Here is a 19600-nt window from a genome sequence, read left to right as displayed (position 1 = left end):
AGCTAGGCCAGCACGCGGGGCGGGGGTGAATACTCAGGGCCCTCGAATGTGGGATGGTCCAGGGTACGGCGATCTATCACCAGTTATTTCCGACCGCACTCGGCATGAGGCAACAACCTGTGGTACGAGTCTTCAATACTGCCTGTCTCATCGTTTTTGTGAGAGAGTCATCGTACGAGGTGCTATGATTACTTCGCGGCTTCACAGCACCACCGAGGCATCAAAACCAACCATGCCGGCCGTTCCGCTCATGATTCAGTCGCGACCCGAAGCTGAGTGAGAGCGTCGGCTTGATGGCTGAGCTTAAAATGACGTTGGACGTCTCTTTCGCGTTATGACTCCTGCTCGGTCAGCATTCTTCCCGCCATATACTCTGCCTAGATTCAGGACGTCTGCCCTACCGCGACATCTCATCTTGGGTCCGTCTGCCCAGAGCATTGGATCTTAGATGCGATATCCATGCTGGAAACCCCTGCAATCTGTCTAGCAGGAGCGATGGAGCACCAATGCAACATTCGCTGCGGATAGTATGCAGGGGTGGTGAGGCTTGGATAGAAGCAACGATCATGCTTGTGCGAGGGCAACAACGAGGTCTCTCGCACGAGGCAACGAGGAGGTTTGCATAGAAGTCCAGCGGCCACGATGAGGCTTGTATGGAGTAACGATCAGCTTTCGACCATCTGCCCGGGTACATGTAGGTACGACATGGGTACCACTTTTTCGTCATCACGTTCTCTTCACCCTGTTCTAGTCAACAGGTTCTCTTGCCCATGTTCAAGTCACTACTTTCTGGTCACTGCGTTGAGTAGTGCCTTCCAATCCTAGACGAATGAACCACCGGCACCCTCCACCCTCCACCACCTCCACCACCACTGTCCACGTGGTAGGTATTGAAGCCTTCGCAACACATTTCAGACCTTGGCCAATTTAGACGCTACTCGAATTATCTTCAAGGTTTGGTCTTGTTCCGCCCCGCGGCTTGTGTGCTGCATGCGTATTTACTGTCGTCTTTGAAGGCTTCCATCGAGATCTGGGAGTCGTCTGCACGAAGACCACTCTCCTCGGTATGACTCTCGGCACTAAGTGCGCAGGCACACCTGACCTGCGCAGTCACTCTGCCTTTGTGGATCTGTCGAATACCTCGGTAGCTCCAACATGCTCAACGAGATGAGGCGCTTGAATATCGGCATTGATCTGTGCAATAGGTCCTGGCCAGTGGCGCGTTCTCAGTGGAACAGTCTTTCCGAGGCCCGTGAGAAGTGGAATTCGACTCCCTGTCCGTGACACTACGGGCATTAGCCGGAATCATTGAGAAAGCTGCCTCAAGCCTCGCTGCTTTGTATCGCCAGACCTCGATAGTGCGGCAGAATTTGCGTGATTTCACGTCGGTAGACCTCAAGGAACCACATTCACCCCTATCGTCTTCGCCTGCGCAATAACGCTTTTGCAGAGCCCTTCAAGGCTCAAGCCTGATAGTCGGGTCTCCGACTGCTTGATCTTTGCGATTTCATAGACCTGCTTGAGGTTCACCGATCCGACTGTTTCTGTCCCTGGTTTGCCGGCTCCTTTGAGCTTGCCCTTGGTCTCGGCAACGCCAGCAGCTTTCAGTAACAGCCACGATGTGTTTGGCGTCCGAAGTTCAAATGAAAATGATCTATCAGGCCGAACCGTGACTCTGGCAGGTATGGGCGTGCCGTTCTCAATGTGCGCAGTTCTTGCATTGAACTCCTACACCTCGGCGTCAGTAGTATCCCAACCGTAGGGCTGGGTATCTCACTTTGCAAAAGTCCATGCTCTTCACGCCTTTACTACCAAGAGCTGGGCCGACAGGAGGACTGGGGCTAGCTTGGCCTGCGCCGACAATGAGCTTGACTATGACATCTTTCGCTGCCACCTTCTTTGACATGATGGCAGTGGATGAAGCTCGTCGCGGCTTGTGATTAGCGCCGCGTTGCTGTCTCTGAGTTGGAGAGATGCAGAAGTCGATGAAGTCGGTGATATGTGCACGCGGTCCTTTAGTAGCGTCGCGAGATGAAGCGCAGTCTTTTTTCTCCAAGTAAAGACACCCCTGTAGCACGAGGTGGTCGTCGGAGGAAGCTCGCCGCCAGCAGTAACGTTAGGTTTTACCGGCCGAGATATCCGCCTGCAGTGCCTGGAAGCGGCGCTTAAAGAAGCTTAGATCTGTGCAGTGACGTTGAGCCCTGGCTGACTACAAACCGAGTCCACCGCTAAACGGCAGGAAAGAACTGATCTTTCGCATGCGACCTTCAGAGTCCGCCCTGCCCCGGAAACCAACATCTCGTTCCCAATACTGTACCTTGCAAGCCTACATACCGACAGAACCTCCTAAGACTATACAGTATTGTACTACGCTAGCATGAATTGGTTCAAGCAGCAGTAAGTTGCTGCAGTCCCGCAGGCGCCTACAATTCTTCTAACTGATCTCCCCCCAGATTAGCCCACGTCGCCGGGACGCAGGAGCCTGAATACGGCCCAGATGCGATCCAGCCGGTAACGAAACAGACACCGCAGTACACAGAGTTGACATCAAATGATCTGAAATGGGTCAACATGGGTGGCACCAACGTCGAGACGGCCGTCTTCTACTTCATGACTGACGAGGGCGTCACCGGTCTGGCGCAAATCATATACAGCAGTGTCGCTGGTGTACACACCACAGCGCATTTCAACAGCAAGATCTTTGATCACGATGGACCAGGAAAGCATTTCCTGTGCTCGGACTCGCTCAACAACTACGGTTTCGACGATGCGCAAACGGGTTTCGTATCGGACGAGGTTGCAGTGCAATTGAACGCCGAAGGAGACACGTTTACGATCAAGTCTGCTGCCAACGATGGATGTCTAGTGAATTTGACGGTCAAACGAGCAGCCCCAGGCTTCCATGTCGGCAAGAACGGTACAACTTACTACGGTACTGACCCAGCAAAACCGTGGGGAAGCATGTTCCACAGGTTCTGGCCTCGCTGCACAGCAACCGGCACAATGAAGACCGAGAAGAAGACGTACGACTTCAAGGGCCAAGCGATGTACATAAAAGCCATCCAAGGCATGAAGCCGCATCACGCCGCGGCCAAATGGAACTTCATCTGGTTCAACACTCCGACCTATTCAGCATCAGTGATGGAATTCACGACTCCAGCATCATATGACCGAACGACCGTCAGCGTAGGCAGCATTTCGAAAAATGGAGAGCTGATATATGCCGGACCTACGACTGTGAAGCATACCAAGTCTGAGACGGACGCTGAGATATCATGGCCCGAGCCAAAAGCTATCGAAGTACATTGGAAAGGCAATGGAGCATCTGGCAAGCCTGTAGATGCGTCGTTGATAAGCGACCTCCCACCCAAGGTGGATCGTGTGGATGTACTGCACCATATTCCAGGCTTTGTGAAGACGATTGTTGGCGGGGTTGTTGGCACCAAGCCCTATATCTACCAGGTAAGTCAAGGCTTATTTCCCCCCAGTGGCCTGGAGCCCGCCCTGAAGAAAAGAATCGTGTACTGACGATGTCAGTACATCTCCAAGGACGCAATGACCCTCGACGTTGACGACAAGTCCGAAAATGGCCAACTCTTCATGGAAGCGACGTTCATTTCCGATTAGGGTTCGAAAGTGGCCAAATGCTCCTCAGGGGCCGCCCAGACCGTATGTGTTGACCACGACCGACCATTAGTGAAGAAGCCACGACGTCACGGTATTCACCACTCCAAGAAGAAGAAGCACTCTACAGAATGAGCCCACGACGACCTCCCGACGGCACGACATAGACTGGAAGTTATTGGATAGAACGATTGGTTATTGGAGTCCAGCATTGCTTATATGGCAGAAGACTGGCAGTAGCCACAAGTATGACTCACTGCAATAGCGCCCTACATACCTAATGTCTAGTATTGTCATCATCGTACCACGTTTCTTTCCCCCCGACTGCCCCGACCCCCCAAACTCGATCCGGCCTCACCCGTGTTGAGTCATTGGCAGGCACGACTCATGCATTCAGTTATACGCGGCACCTCTGCGCAGTACGCTACCTACCACCTACATACCATCCAATGTCATTACACACTGCAAACTAGAGTACCACGCCTGTCATCCGCGTGGCATCTTGCTAACTTTAAGCGAACTTCCCCTGACAAGGGGAAGTCCTCATCTACCCGGACTGGAGTTCATTCAGACTTTGAAGGACATTTGACCTACTCATGGAGCAAAGCTCTTGTGCACACGGGTAGCTGAGATCCAACTCCACAGCGCACAGCGAAGGTGCTCAACCTTGGAACCTAATCAGTAAAGGTAATCGATGCCACTAGGTGGCCTCTTGTATATTACCACCACCCTGCCACCTCATCATCAGAGTCCGCGCAATCCAATATTACAACGTGCCGAGACCAGCATCAACGTCCTCGCAACCAAGCGTCATATCCTTCGCAACTCAACATCACTATTATCGCAATCCATCACGTAGGTGGTTCACACTGCTGCACTTCCACATTCCAACATAACAAGTCGCCATGGGTTCACATCTTTCGATGCCTGACCCAGCCGCGAACACGTCAACGGCGGCACTCGCACCAAGGGCGGCAGTCACATCAAATGCAACATCAGTCGAACCAGTCACGACTGTCCTAACAGGGATCATAGTGAAAGGCCCCCTAAACACGACGTTGATAACCCAGACAATCTCAGTCACAAGTATGACCGTCCCTGTATCCACAGGACTTGGTGTTCACGAGTCTACCCCTTTGTCGACAGGACTTGGTGTTCACGAGTCTACCTCTGTATCGACAAGACTTGATGTTACGACTCCTGCAACGACAGCCGCTCCCGCTCCTTCACCGACCACAAAGCAATGCGTTCCCGCAAACGATGTCCATTTCTCATACCATGTGACATGGTGTCCAGATACCCCATGGGAAGAGTGGTGCACGCCGTGGCCAGGGCTCTGTCAACGCTGGGGTCCAAAAGGTACGGCTGAATGTAAGAAGGGAGACCCGATGTTGGCGATGGTCACCGAGGCTGCAAACCTTGGTCACGCCCCAAACATGAAACGCGATGAAAGCCACGAGTTTTATTGTGAGCACTCGATCTTGAAAAATTGCTTGTGCGGCAAGGGCACGTAAGGGACTGGAGCAGAAAGTAGAGACTACTCACGAAAAATCTTTGGAGGATAGAATCCCAAGTGTTGCGGCGGTATCGCGAGACTCGAGATCCACAAGGTCAAACATCTGTACGTGTGCGTACACCCGATTACGACAATGCTCCGCAAAGAAGTGCTTCGCAGAGAGACGGCGGAATGCGTCTGGAATCCAGGTCCGACGAAGCCTGAGCAGATCTTCCGGTTCAGCCTGGATGTCTCTGAGCCGTTGATCCTGCGAAGTTCTGATCGGCTTGACGGCAGCTTGACTGAGGCGTCCGAGGTTCGTTGACACGAGGCTTGCTTGAGTACTGACATGAGTCTCTGTCGTCGCTGAGAAGAAATTTCTGCCTCGAACTCCGATTCCGGTGCAGAGCCACGTCCGAGATGTATATCGAACGCGGAGAGAAGACAAATGCAATCGATCTCTCCTGAAGCAAACATGGAGGCGTGCGCATTACCACTCTCCACCATTGTCAATTTTCTTGGAGAACCACATTCTTTCGTGCCATCAGCCTCATGGAGAAATGACAGGGAAAGGAGGGCTTTCAACTCGGCAGGCAAAGAAGGCGAATATTGTTTCAGGGGAAGAGTTGGATGCCAGAGACAGTCGGGCCTTGCTCTTCGTCATATGGGTAACATGTAAGTAGACCTTCCTCAAGTCTCGTACAGAGTTGAGTCCTCCATTACATCAATGCATACCCGGATCCGCCTGAACAAGTGGTGATGAACCCGTCACAGCTTCAACAAACTCTTGCCCGTAGTTTTTCTCCCCTCGAGATCATCCTGTGCCTGCTTCGCGTCCTTCAGATCATACGCCTTGTGGACATTGATCTTCAATTTGCCGTCCTTGATCAAGTTGAGCACGGCGTTGCCGTAGTACTCGATCTCTTCGCGTGTCACGATGTAGGACATGACCGTCATTCGCATGAGGGAGATATTCTTGGGTGAGAGTCGTGCAATGTTGAGCGGAGGTGGTGGGCCGGATGCAGAGCCAAATTGCACGACTGTTGGGAATTCACAGCATCAGCATGGGTTAAGCAGAAGACGTAGAAGGTGCCTGGAGCCACAGCCTCGTGTCCAGCACCCAGAAGCTCGAGCAAAGATAACAGCAGAGTGTGGAAGCGAAGGACTTACATTTGCCCTTTCGTTTGATAGAATCCAGACTTCCATCAAAGGTCGTCTTACCCACACTATCATACACAACGTCCACGCCGTTTCCATCTGTCAGCTCCTTCACCTTCTCCACCCAGTTGGTATTGGCGTTATAGTCGATGGTCACGTTTGCGCCATACTGCTCCGCTAGCTTACATTTCTCTGGACTTCCAGCCGTACCGATTGTGTAAGCGCCTATGTCGCGCAGTAGCTGGCACAGCAGCAATCCGACGCCACCAGCAGCGGCATGAACTAAAACTTTGTCGCCTTTTTGCACAGGATAAGATTCCCGAACGAGCGACAGGGCAGTCATGCCCATAAGAAACCCTCCGACAGCCTGGTCGTCGGACAGACCCTCGGGGATCTTGATCGTCCGATGCGCAGGTACGGCAGTGTATTCCGCATAGCCGCCCTGGGCGATCCACACGACCCGGTCACCGGTCTTGAAGCCCAGGGTGTCGCCTTCAGAAGAGACATCAGCGACGATTCCGGCGGCTTCTTGGCCTAAGATCATGGGGTAGCCTACGGCGGAGGGGTAAAGGCCGCTGCGGAAATAGGTGTCGATATAATTGATCCCGGCATAGGCGTTTTTCACGAGGAGCTGGCCTGGCTTGAGGGTGGGCAGGGGTTGAGAGTCGGTGTACTGAAGTTTGGAGGAGGGACCGATCTCGGGTAGGACGACGGCTTTCATTGTTGACGGGAGGGATGGCATCTTTGTGGCTGTGGAGATGCTGAGCGGCCGGCGTGGCGATTGTCCTTGCAGCGAGAAGCAGCGATGAGTGCGAGACGGTTTGAGGCTCTTGGTGCTGAAGGCGTTCTTGGTATCAGGTTTCGGAGTAGGGACGTTGACATTTAATATTCCGGTTCGAGATCCTGAGTCGTTGCTTCTCAGATATAGCTCCACTAAGATATGTAAGCAGACACTGAGACTCGAGATCACGACAGCACAAGTTTGGAAAGAGTCGTTTCCCCTCAGCTACAATGGGACTCGCGTGGCTGCCTACCCCAGCTGCGTTGCGAGGGCACCTTTTGCTTCGACAACGATATCGGCACTCAACATCGGTGACGCGCATTTCTCCGACTGTTTGCGGTGACTCCGCCGCCCCGCACTCTGGGACGAGTGGTGGGAAGCCAGTGTCGGACTGCTCGTTGAAGTGGTCGATATATTGCAATCGATGAACTGAGCTTCACAAGAATTTCACTCGACAGAAGCTGGATCGTACATATACGATAAGGCTACAAGCGATGCTCATCAGGCCGTCAGGTATGCGAATCAGGCATTCGAAGAGCGGTGGAACTTCAGGATTCTTGTCAACCGGCGTCAGGTTTGAACATCTCGTGAAATATATTTGCGCGCCGCACACAATACCAAGTGTTTGCTTCCTCGTAGGGATACTAGGTCGTTGTACGCTTGACGGTGAGATGTATTTCCTTTCAGGAGGCTTTGAAAGTGCTCATGTGGCATTCGAGGTCGCGGGCATCGTAACATCTGCCAGACTTGATGCATGCACACACAGATGCTGCTTTGCACGGCGATTTTCTTGGACCCTGAGAACCGAGACGCGTCCCGCCGCCGTCAAAAGTCAAACCCGAGATGTTCATCATGAACCCTTGACACGCGTTGCGAGCAGAGGAACAACTCCAAGATCCGAGACTTGCGTCAATTGCGCGTCGTCACACGAATCATGCAGTATCTTTGAAGCCTTCTAGAACAGTTCATCCGTCTTCTACGTGACCAAGCAATCCCTTGACAGTCCATGACGGCATGACAATCTTGGCAGCAATTCATATTGGCCGCTCCGAAGATTCTATGGCATCTCCAGCGACAGCGTGATGGAGATGAGGAGGGACTAACAACCGAAGGTAATGCTTCAAGAGATGCGCACAAACAACGACTTTTCGAGAAGGCAAGGCAGCCACGAAGTCGCCGGGACAGAAGTCTTTTCTAGCTTTTTTGCCCACTTCGACTCGACAGATGGCTACGTACTCCACCAGTCTCGAAGCACAAGATTGCGCAGCATTCAATGCACAGCCTCCCTTCATACTTGGCACTTCGACGTTCGAGCACCATGTCTTTGCGGCATTCGAGGCAACGTGACTTGTTGACAAGCCTTGCACTATGGAGCATTTTCAGATGATGACTCGTCCACGGTAAGTTTACTTCGATCAGAATAGGCGTGTGTAGACCATTCGCATCGCCTCCTATGTCTCAGTTACGCCTGGTCCCAGGTATGACCGGTAAGCTATATTGAAAGGCACCCACTTGCATTCCACCACTGGAGAACACAGCACTTGCCTTGGACCTGCCAGGACACCCTCACTTCAGACGTTGAAGAAAGCCATGGGCGTCCTCCGCCAGACCTGGGTGTTGACCAAGAAGAACCTCCTCATCGTCGCCCGTCGGCACTGGTTCGCGACCACCTTCCGAGCCCTCGTTCTACCTGTTATCTACATCTTCCTCATCTCATATGTGCGGAACTTCTTCCTGCCGCCCTCGGTATACGGTTTCGGTGAATCAACACCACTGCGCAACGCAAGCGCCGCTTTTCAAGACCAGTCCAGCCGTGATCGGGTTGTCCTCATCAACAACGGTTTTACGACAGGACCTATAGCTGAGATCATCGACGAGCTCAACTCAACCTATAGCGATGCAGGCGCCGACGTGCGTCTCGCCTCAGAGGATGACCTCCCAGAGTTGTGTCGGTCTTCGTTGACCGGCACAAGTCGCTGTTATGGTGCTATCTCTATTACCAGCTCGCCCTCGCAGGGCCCTGCACAAGTCAACGGCGATCAGATGTGGGCGTACACGGCGTATGTTGACTGGGGTCTCGGTCTCGAGATCAATGTCGATAGCGATAGCAACGATGTACAAACAATCGTTCTGCCTTTCATCAGGCTGTGGATGATGCCATCGCCAGAGCTTCCGGACAGGAGCTTCCGGAGACGATGTACAACATACCTTTTACATCACGAACGCTACAAGAGCGACGAGATCAGATCCAACGGATCTTCATGTCCGCTTTGGTAAGGTACCTGGGTCTGGTCATCTTCATTGCTGTCTGTGGAATCACCTATCATCTGCCTGGACATGTGGCTAGGGAGAGGGAGCTGGGCATGTCTTCGCTTATCGACATTATGAATCCACAGAAAGGTCAATGGCTTTCTCACGCTGCCCGAATATTTGCTACCAACATCTCCTTCTCTGTGATTTATCTTCCAGGAGTCCTGGTGGTTGGTGGCATCATCTCTGGCCTGATCTTCATTCGCAGCTCGGCCGGCATGGTGATCGCTTTCCACGTCCTGGCATGTCTATCGCTATCGGTCTATAGTACTTTCATGGGCAGCTTCTTCCGACGAGCTCAGCTGTCAGGCATATCGATAGTGATCGTCTCCTGCGTGCTGGCAATCGTGGCGCAGTGGGTGGTGCCATCAATGCTCCCAGTTGTGGTCGCGCTTTCGCTTCTCTTCCCTCCAGCCAACTACGTCTACTGGATTATGTACGTTGCCTCATGGGAGCAACGGCTTCGAGGGGCATCTTGGACAGGTGCTCCGCCTCGTTCGAGCCTGTCGGCGCTTCCTGGATGGTGGTTTTATGTCGCGGCGTTCGTTCACCTCCTTGCCTTTCCACTTTTCACGCTGTGGAGCGAAAACGCACGGTACGGAACGAGCTCAGCAAGGCGGAAAGCGAACAATGTGACACTCAACAGTCCACATGCGATCAGCCTCGTAGGGTTCTCGAAGACTTATTATCCAGGCTTCTGGAAGAGCCTCGCGTGCTGGAAGGCGTCCAAGCCAGTCCATGCAGTTGTCGACCTCTCCTTCGCGGCGCTGCGAGGACAAGTTGTTGCCCTGCTGGGCAGGAACGGTGCTGGAAAGAGTACAACCATGGCGGCGATCACTTCTCAAGAAAAGTTCACATCCGGACTGATTGAGCTCGACGGTGGTGGCGGGCTTGGTTTCTGCCCCCAGAAGAATGTGCTTTGGGACGAGCTCACTGTCCTCGAGCACGTCAAGATCTTCAATCAGCTGAAGTCCGGGGCTCAGAAAGACTCCAAGTCTTTGCTTCGTGGAGCCATCGATGCATGTGATCTGCTACCAAAGGTCAACGCAAAGAGCAAAACGTTGTCAGGTGGTCAGAAACGGAAGCTGCAACTAGCAATGGCGTTCACTGGTGGCAGCAGAGTCTGCTGTGTGGACGAGGCATCTTCCGGCCTGGATCCTGTGTCACGGCGCAAGATCTGGGACATCCTACTCTCAGAACGCGGCCACAGAACAATACTCTTCACGACTCACGCCCTCGACGAGGCGGATGCGCTAGCCGACCATATCGTGATGATGGAGCAAGGTCACTTGACTATGGAGGGCTCTGCGGTGGAGCTCAAGCAGCGTTATGGTGGTGACTACCTGATCAGGGTACCGCAGCTGCCTGCCATGAGGCTACCGGCAGATATCAGGGCACGATACACTCGAGACAAATCTGCTCATGTCTTTCATATAGCCGAGTCTAGCCATGTTGGCCGTCTTGTCGCATTCCTCGAGGCACAAGGTGTCAACGACTACGAAGTTCAAGGTCCTACGATCGAGACTGTGTTCCTCCGGCAAGCGGAACAGGATCCAGAATACACGTCGATCACACCCAAAGCTGACGTATCGGGTTCTTTGGCTGGCGCCGGATACAACGCGACCAACAACTTCAGACCCGATACCCGATCCGCCTCAAGAACACGACCGGTACTTCCGCAAGCACGCAAGCTCAGCCTCATTGGTCAATGGTGGGTACTCTATCGCAAACGGCTCAGTATTTTCCCACGCAGCTATGTTCCATACATTTTCGCCCTCGTTATTCCAATAGTCACCGCATACCTGGCCACAAGATTTCTCCGAAATTTTGAGCTGCTGATCTGCTCACCATCCGCTCTAGTCAGCGGCGTTGGCGCCGCATCTGTGAGCTCTCTGGCACTATTCGTGGGCACCAGAGTTCCTGTTGGCCCATCCGATGAGTTCAATGCCGCGCTCATAAATGCTTTGGTTGGCGGCGGTGGCGTCCAGAACTCGCTCCGACGCTTCGATACTTATTCAGACTGGACTTCTTACATACAGCAGAACTACCAAGTCGTCTCACCTGGAGGCCTCTGGCTTGGCAACAGCTCTTCGGACTACCCCACGATTGCGTACCGTGCAGATGGCGGATTGTATTATGCTGCTGCTACGCTTTCGGTTTCGGACTCATACTTGTCCGGCATACCCACGGCCGCAACGTTCTCCACGTTTGCATTGCCAATCTTGCCCAGCACGGGTGACTCCCTACAGCTCATCGTCTATTTCGGGCTCGCAATGGCGATTGTACCTGGACTCTTTGCTTTGTATCCTAGCTACGAACGCCTACGGAACATCAGAGCATTGCAGTACAGTAATGGAGTCCGCCCAGCACCGTTGTGGCTCGCTCACCTGGCCTTCGACGCTTTCTTCGTGATAGGCTTCAGCGTCGCCGCTTTGGTGATTTTCGTCAACATTAGAGCCGATGCATGGTATTCGGCACCCCATCTTTGGCCGGTGTTCTTCTTCTACGGATTGTCAGCCACTCTGTTTTCCTATGTCGTCAGCTTGGGTTTCAAAAGCCAGCTGGGCGCATTCGCATTCGCTGCCGGATATCAAGCGATTGGCTTGTTAATCTACTTCTTCCTGTAAGTCATGTTCGCCGGCCCGAGGGTCGCCGGTGAAGCGCTAACACTGTTTCTATAGGTACCTCGTACTCGTAGGATTCTCCCGGGCGGATGATCTGCAATCGAATCTGAACGCCGTACAATTTTCGTTCGGTCTGATCACACCATCGGGGAATCTGATGCGTGCATTGTTACTCGCACTGAACCAGTCTCAAATAGCCTGCGACGGTCAGAGATATATTCCCGCGGGAGACATACGGGTCTACGGTGGTCCGATCTTCTACCTGATCCTGCAAATTGTTGGCTTGTATGCATTCTTGGTGACATACGATGGCGGCTATTTTGCTGGCTTCGGCTCACGAATTGCTGGTGTAGTGATGTTTTGGAAGAAGGGAAGTATTCAAAGAAGAAGGAGCGACCCAGAAAAGACAGGGCACAGTCGCAATCCACCTGCAGATGTGGTGGCAGAGACAGCAAGAACGGAAGGCTCAACCGACGATGCCCTAAAGGTACTGCATATCTCAAAGCAGTTTGGCAGGAGCAAAGAGCCAGTGGTTGACGATGTCACGTTTGGCATCAAGTATGGCGAGGTGTACGCAAGCTTGGGTCCGAATGGTGCTGGCAAGGTATGTTTCGATCCATTCAACCCGTCCACTCATCGCATCCGTTTAAGAAGCCCATTCAATTCACCCACTCCATCCTTTCCAAGTCCGCCTCGACTAACTTGATCTCAATATAGACAACCACGATCTCCCTTATCCGTGGTACGCTGAAACCCACCACAACACCACACAAGGACAGCGACATAGTAGTCGACGCACATCAGCTCCTACACTCCTCACCCTCCTCCCGCACCTCCGCCCTTCTGTCTCTTGGCACCTGTCCGCAATTTGATGCTGTCGACTTGCTCACTGTCTCTCAACACCTCACTTTCTACGCCCGCGCAGCCGGCATTCCCGCCCGATCCATCTCACTCACTGTAGGACATATCCTCGACGCGACTGGCCTGACTAGTCTCAAAGATCGACAGGCCGCTACGCTGTCCGGCGGTAACAAGCGCAAATTAAGTCTGGCGATCGCCGTGGTGGGATGTCCGAAGGTACTACTGCTCGACGAAATGAGCTCCGGGATGGATGCGGTGAGCAAACGAGTGGTGTGGAGGGCTCTGGAGGGAGTCAGACATATGTTTGGAGGCGAAGATGGGCGAGAGAGTGGACAAGGTATGGCAATACTGATTACGACGCACAGCATGGAGGAGGTAGCTGCGCTGGCCGATCGAGTGGGAATCATGCGACGGAAAATGCTGGCTGTGGGCACTAAGGGTGATCTTATCCGCAGATATGGCGATCGGTGGCATGTGCATTTGTTGCTGAAGCGCTCGCTGCGGCAAGGCCTACGAGCAGACAATCTAGAGCGGGAGCGTGAAGAGAATGTGAAGCACTGGATCGAGACAGAAGTACAGGGCGCGAGGATCGAGAGGGAGATGTTGCATGGCCAGGTGCGGTTCTGGGTACCTAGGACGAACAACGGTGGAGGATTGGCACGAGTGTTCAGTCGATCGAGGCAAACAGGGAGAGGTTATGGATTGAGTACTATTCGGTGGTCCAGACGAATTTGGAGGACGTGTTTTTGAATGTGGTTGGGCAGCAGGAGGAAGAGTAGTCTAGCACACTAGAACGTCACCAACATAGCAGTACAAGTCTACAGGTCATTCGTCGACCCAGCCAAAGTCTATTAGCATCCACAAACGGAAGTCTGCCATAAGCCAAGAACGAGCACCGCGGTCATGGCTCGCCCAACGTCATGGGCAGGTAATGCAGATTGTGCTGGCTACCTAGCTTGGGCAAGTGAAGACTTGATGCTGGTGCCCGGCCTGATCCATCTGAGGTTGCGAGAGCTCGCGAATCGACTTGGCTGGAGTCTTCGATGAGATTCGAGCTTTTGTCATCCGAGACTGTGAGAGACCCGACTTTGTTCTTGAAGGATACCACGTATAGATCTCGTAATATTTGTCTATCGATGCACTCAAGCAGGCAGGATCCTTCCCTTGATCCTGTTGTTGGGATCGTACTTCTTTTTGATCTCCTGCAGCCTAGGTAAGTTTTCTCCGTAGATAGCTTTCAGGTCATGAAAGTCTTCCATCGCATTAGGGATAGCCACCATATGTTTAGCACTCTCAGCACCAAGGATTTTTGCCGGTCCTACGTCCCTGACGAGTCGTTTCGCCTCTCGCAGGTCACTATCAGGTGCATCTGCCGAGCACCCAGAGCCGATGAGCACCATATGCTTGAAGCCCAGCGGTCTCGGCCACGCAGACGACGCTTGGGAAGTCAGATTGTCCCTACACGAGAAGAGCTCGAAAAGAAGATAGCCCTGATCGGCAACCGAGCCGTGCTTGTTCTGAGCATTGTCGGTTGCCCACCAGTCGAGAGCGCTGAGGACCATGTCTTCAGTGAGCGTAGCTATTGCCATTGCCGTCCAGAAGGCGGACTGCTTGCCTTGAAGCTCTCCCAGGTTGGCTTGAAGGTCGGTCATTTCCCGCATAGTCATCTGGCTTCTGGTTTTGTCGATCGCGCCTTCGAAGTCGAGTGCCCATGCGAATTCTTTGCGGCCATGCTCCTCACCGAAGGCATCGTAGGCATGAATCACGAGCATGTCTTGGTCCGCGCCAAGGAAGTGGAGGATTTCCTTTTTGAGCACATAAACGAAGAGCGCGACTTTGGGATTTGTGTCCTCGCGAGCACACATAGCAGCAATACCTTTTGCTACTTCAGGAGCCTTCTCGCGTGGGATCATAATTGGGCCGCCCCAGATATTGCCATTCTCAGGAAATGGTTTTGCGTTGAACTTGAACCGGGCAACTGCAGCAAAGCCGCCTTCTGTGCCACGCAGGGCCCAGAACAGATCTGGGTGCTGCGATGCCCACGTGATGGTTCCATCAGCGAGCACAAGCTGTGCGTCTTGAAGGTTGGAGGCATCAGACACCGCACCGTACTCGGCGCTCAGCAACTGAACCCGGAACACAGCGTCGATCCGCCCACTCCGATAGAAGGCGTGCGACCCGCAACAATCATCTGCTTTGGTGCGGCTTTTTCCATTTCGACATAGTACTTTCCCCAGTTCGCTCCTGCACCCAGGGTCACTGTCTGTGTTGCTGCATCCCACTCGAACTCGTCGAAAGCTGTCATGCTTATGACTACATCGCGTGCAGAAGCGGAGCCGAAGCCACGAGACCGGACCTTGTAGTCCAAATTGGTGTCGTGCAGGTACTTGATAACACTTGACAGAGTTTCGATGGTTTGTGGCCTGATGACGACGGCAGGGTGTTCGTTGCGTGCGGCTGACCACGTCTTCGATTCGGCGGCATACTCTGATTCTGACTTCTCTGGCGTCAAATACTCGTCAGGCGAGACGAGTGTGGCTAGATGTGCCAAAGGATCTTTGCGTGATGGCGACATAGCTGAGGGATGATGGTGGAGACAGCTCAGCAGCACAATGGTTGGACAAGTTCAGCCCGCTTCTGGGAGAGAAGATTGCTCATGATCTCGGGCCATCGGCTATATAACATGCTCCAAGTCTTAGACGTCTCACTCGGCCGTGATGCAAAGAGCGACGCCCTTCTTGCGAGGCTCCGCGGAAGCCATACTGTGATCAATCAGCATCTCCTTTTGCATCAGGCTTCCCAGATCCGATGGTGTCCCAAGACGCGATGCAGCACACGAAAGACGTCGAGGCCGCCTGCTCTGCTTCTTTGAGACATACCCAAGAGCTGCTGATTATCTATAGGTAACACAGATGGAGCACAAACAAGGTTAATAGCAAAGGCTAACGCTTTTGGATTTGCCTCGTAATCGGTAGGACAGCGGCATTGATTGGTCGAAGGTTTAGCGGTAAGGCGTCGGACTTCTACTACCTCCATGATGGGGGACAGAATGCGGCGCTGTCACGATCGGACATGTTAATCATTCGATGCCGAAAGATTGCTAGAGTCGTCATCGCAGTCGCTATGGAACAAGCTGTAACAGGCTGGTGCGTCTGCTCTCGGCCTTCTCGATCGAAAACTCGTGTGGTCTTCACCTTGAATCCTGAACGCTTACCTGTTGACGACGTGGCGAGACCCTCATCTCGCATGGTAGCCGGGCAAGTTGGGGTGTTCTGCACAATGAGATGCGCCGGCTGCGATTTCTTCTTCCTGCAGATTAAGGCGAAGATAGAGCAGATCTGTGGGACATTCGGTCACAAGATCCGGTGCGCTATCTGCACAACAACGGCCACTCGTAAGGCCCCAGATCTTGCAAATTCTGGCATTCTGCGCATATCGTCGTGTCGCGCTATCGAAGAAATACGCGGACAGGCTCACAGTTCGCTCTTGATTTTCTTCTCAAGCATCATTCGTGGTGACTGGGCAGGCTACGATGTACTGATTTGCATCTAACTTCTGGCTGAACACTTCGAACGACTGACAGCAAGGGCAAGTGAAGCGACCTGTTCACACGTGAACGCGTTCGAAGGCAGTCACACTGTGATGGAATTGCAGCCCATCAAGTATCGAAACTAGCAACGGTAAGTGCAGACTCCCGAGGTCGCTTTTATCCCCAAGCAGTGGTAACTGCAAGTGAAGCAAACGAGCTAGCCCACATCGAGACTCGTGACTCTTTGCGCACGATACCTGATCACGATATTTCATTCGATTCCACTCGCGAGTCTTCATCACCTTTCGACAATGGCATAGTCAAACCTCGATACCTTCGCCATGTCAATGTCCACCGAATTGCCATGTGCTCTCGAGACGACGAGCAGCCAGTCAAGTGGCTCGTCCGATGCCGCGAGCTTGCTCGGCTTGCCATTCGAATTGCTGGACACGATCCTGAAGTTAGCATTCCCTCTTGCATATCGACTTCAAATCGCACATCCTACCTGGAACCCAACTTCAACTTTCATCAAGCAAGCTTTCTTGTCTATTGAGGAGATTGAGAGCTTGCCAGACGATTGCGTGAGAGCTCGTCAGTACTTGACGCAGAAGAAGGCTACCTACATAGAGCGGACCATCAAGCAGGTGCAAACCGACCTGGACAAGTATCAGCAAGACCTCAAGGACAAGTTGGCAAAACTGCGCAAGACATACAGTCGGGACGATCTGGAAATTGGGAGGTACAGCTCCATTTGGAAGGCGATCGAATGCAACGACGAACACCAGGGGAAAGTGGCGCGTCACGGCAAACAAATCCTCACCGATCTTGCTGCTGGCAGGAAGCCGGGCAGAGCCTACCCTAGAGTTGGGTTCTCCTCGCACGACCAGGCAAGTGACAGAGAGTCGCTAAAGAGCCTCATGATGGTTTGTCGCCAACTCCGCACCGAGGTCAGAAACTTCATCGCCAGAAACGGAGTCGTGAACGCATCCACTGTATGCGACGCAGCGTGGTTCGCAGCTACTCATCGTGGTTTCAGCACTCATGTTGCGTCCTTGGAGATCAGAACACCCAAATGCGAAGACGCGCTACCGAAACGCAAACAGTGGATCACACTGCTACTTCGATGCTTTCCAAAATTGAAGTGCCTGAGAATCGACTGGATCAAGGGTGACTATGTGCACAGAGCTGAGGATGCTGGATCAAGCATAGTCCCATTCGACAAGGACTACATCGTTCATTTCCCAAAAGTCGAGCTACAGTTGATGGAATTCATTATGCAGAAGAGCGGACTCGACACAGTGCTCGTTGTTCACGCTGGCTCAATGGGAGTCATCTTTGGCCGAGCAGAGGACGTTCGTGTTCGTGGGAATTCATTCTTCTTCATCGACGACATAACGATGTCGGTGGTAGATGTTGAATCTCAATTGGAGGAGATGTGGTTCTGAGAAATACTACAGCTCCACCGATTAAAGTGACCTGGAGGCCATGTGGATGACAAGGCTATCCGATGAAACGGACTGCAACACAACCGGGGGGTCATAGGCAGCAAGAACGGTGGACTTCTAGCATGAATACGCGTCTGTCGACAACCATGGATGCAGCAGTGCCGTGCGAGGATAGTCGAGCGCTTCATGAACAATTGGGGTCGCAGACATGCGCAGAAACGATCAATAACAACGCGGTCCTGGGTCATAGAGTGCTCCTTGGGCGTAAATAGACAACTACATCTGCATCTAGGCAGATGACAGCTGCCTGCGAATCAACACTCATCAGACGAGCTTCACGTGCCCCCTCCTCCTTGATTCCTGCGCAACCGGTGCCACCCGCTGATCCATAGTCTGCTGCCACTTGATCGCGTAGCAAGGTCAAACCAGGCACAGCTGCTCGAGAACTAATGATGCAAGATGATATGATCGAAAGGCCTGGTACCGCATCCCCTGTAGGGTTTCCACGGGTGGTGAGATGAGATCGAATCGTATTTGAGGAATACATGGACGGGAAGTGTAGGATATGATCAACGCCAGTTCGCTGCGCTTATGCACAAATACACCTTGAAGGCCGCCTCATCGCGCTCTAGTAACACAGCCATGCCTTCCCAACGTCTCCAATTGTCCTGATTTTACACGATCATTTTTGTTGGATGCCGCGTCCGCTTCGAGGCGCACAGGACCTCGATTTACTCATTGATCTTCGCCAATAGCTCGTGGTCGCGAAAGAGGGAATACTCCTCCTCGCCGACCTTAACGGGGCTGCCTCCGTACTGCTCCAGCACAAACTCGTTAGCCTTTCCTCTTACTTCGCGGTCATCCAACCGCCCACCCCATCGTGTTCCATCTTGCGTTGGGAGGACTCACCTGAGGGATCAAGACTTTATCTCCAGCAGCGACGCTCATAGTTATCCGCTTGCCATCCTTGTCCAATCCGCCGGGTCCCACAGCCAGAACCTTGGCTTCGTTCAGCTCCTTGACGGAGGACTCGGGCAGGAAGATGCCACCGGCGGTCTTTGTCTCGGCTTTGATCCGCTGGACTAGGACGCGATCGAGGAGGGGCGCGAGCGAGCGGATGGATTTCAGTGCTGTGGTCTGTTTTGGTGATGTTAGTATGTAGATCGGAGAGTTGGAGAAGCGCTGTTTAATGCGCGCGCACTGGTTTGAGAGGGCGCTGGGTGAGGCTGACCATTTTGACGTGTGTGGAAGAAAGGGCGACTTCGGATGAGATGAGCGGCAGGAGTAGAGGTGATGTTGAGCGATGTCGAAGGAGCGAATGGACAGTGACCAAGGAGCTTCTGATGTGAACGCTGCTACTTTTTTCTCCAGGAATTTGATCGGCTTCGAGAAAGCTCGATGCCCGGACAATGCTATAATTGGTTGAGAGATGTGCAGCCTTGTTGAAATCGACAGCCTTGTCGCGACTTCCACCATAGCCCTCCGCACCCCAGACATTCGTCGCTGAGCCATATCACACTCTTCAGACCGTTTGCACACCCGGAATCGCCAAGATGATGGACTCAGACGATGACGATATCTACCCGACCAACGAACCAGTCGCCGACCGCCAGGCAATCAAGACCGAGCCAGACCTAGACGAAGAGGCTGAGGAGGGCGAGGACGACAGCGATGTATGACAACCCTCCGCTGCAGAGCCACACAAACACTAACCGGTATACAGGAAGACATTAACTTCATAACAGACGCCAAAGAAGTCCCGAAACCAGAGCC

General features: G+C 53.0%; 8 protein-coding genes across 8 annotated transcripts; 4 read left to right on the top strand and 4 right to left on the bottom strand.

Moving 5' to 3' along the window:
* Positions 1–1395: 1395 nt before the first annotated feature.
* On the bottom strand, positions 1396–1906 carry AB675_4449 (54S ribosomal protein L19, mitochondrial; the record flags this gene model as incomplete). The annotated part of the gene is made up of 2 exons (XM_018144588.1): positions 1396–1728; positions 1778–1906. The coding sequence occupies 2 exons, from the start codon at positions 1904–1906 to the stop codon at positions 1396–1398; spliced, it is 462 nt and encodes a 153-aa protein (XP_017999037.1).
* A 471-nt stretch (positions 1907–2377) lies between these two features.
* On the top strand, positions 2378–3627 carry AB675_4448 (Survival factor 1; the record flags this gene model as incomplete). The annotated part of the gene is made up of 3 exons (XM_018144587.1): positions 2378–2397; positions 2454–3462; positions 3538–3627. 3 exons carry the CDS (start codon positions 2378–2380, stop codon positions 3625–3627), a joined length of 1119 nt encoding a protein of 372 aa, XP_017999077.1.
* Positions 3628–5887: 2260 nt separating this feature from the next.
* AB675_4447 (putative quinone oxido) lies at positions 5888–7019 on the bottom strand (the record flags this gene model as incomplete). Its single annotated transcript, XM_018144586.1, has 2 exons — positions 5888–6159; positions 6290–7019. 2 exons carry the CDS (start codon positions 7017–7019, stop codon positions 5888–5890), a joined length of 1002 nt encoding a protein of 333 aa, XP_017999001.1.
* A 1629-nt stretch (positions 7020–8648) lies between these two features.
* Positions 8649–13632, top strand: AB675_4446 (ABC transporter A family member 2; the record flags this gene model as incomplete). Its single annotated transcript, XM_018144585.1, has 5 exons — positions 8649–9152; positions 9203–11991; positions 12050–12596; positions 12710–13455; positions 13506–13632. 5 exons carry the CDS (start codon positions 8649–8651, stop codon positions 13630–13632), a joined length of 4713 nt encoding a protein of 1570 aa, XP_017998896.1.
* Positions 13633–13995: 363 nt separating this feature from the next.
* On the bottom strand, positions 13996–15428 carry AB675_4445 (uncharacterized protein; the record flags this gene model as incomplete). Its single annotated transcript, XM_018144584.1, has 2 exons — positions 13996–14964; positions 15012–15428. The coding sequence occupies 2 exons, from the start codon at positions 15426–15428 to the stop codon at positions 13996–13998; spliced, it is 1386 nt and encodes a 461-aa protein (XP_017998932.1).
* Positions 15429–16723: 1295 nt separating this feature from the next.
* On the top strand, positions 16724–17827 carry AB675_4444 (uncharacterized protein; the record flags this gene model as incomplete). Its single annotated transcript, XM_018144583.1, has 1 exon — positions 16724–17827. The coding sequence occupies one exon, from the start codon at positions 16724–16726 to the stop codon at positions 17825–17827; it is 1104 nt and encodes a 367-aa protein (XP_017999091.1).
* Positions 17828–18558: 731 nt separating this feature from the next.
* AB675_4443 (10 kDa heat shock protein, mitochondrial) lies at positions 18559–19061 on the bottom strand (the record flags this gene model as incomplete). Its single annotated transcript, XM_018144582.1, has 3 exons — positions 18559–18642; positions 18737–18964; positions 19029–19061. 3 exons carry the CDS (start codon positions 19059–19061, stop codon positions 18559–18561), a joined length of 345 nt encoding a protein of 114 aa, XP_017999114.1.
* A 319-nt stretch (positions 19062–19380) lies between these two features.
* AB675_4442 (uncharacterized protein) lies at positions 19381–19583 on the top strand (the record flags this gene model as incomplete). The annotated part of the gene is made up of 2 exons (XM_018144581.1): positions 19381–19500; positions 19551–19583. Coding segments are annotated over 2 exons (153 nt in total), but the record flags the coding sequence as incomplete, so codon positions are not given.
* Between the last annotated feature and the right edge of the window lie 17 nt (positions 19584–19600).

Source organism: Cyphellophora attinorum (genome assembly GCF_001299255.1).
Source record: "Cyphellophora attinorum strain CBS 131958 chromosome Unknown Contig16, whole genome shotgun sequence".
NCBI classification, from domain to species: Eukaryota; Fungi; Ascomycota; class Eurotiomycetes; order Chaetothyriales; family Cyphellophoraceae; genus Cyphellophora; species Cyphellophora attinorum.
This window is presented reverse-complemented; position numbering and strand designations above follow the sequence as displayed.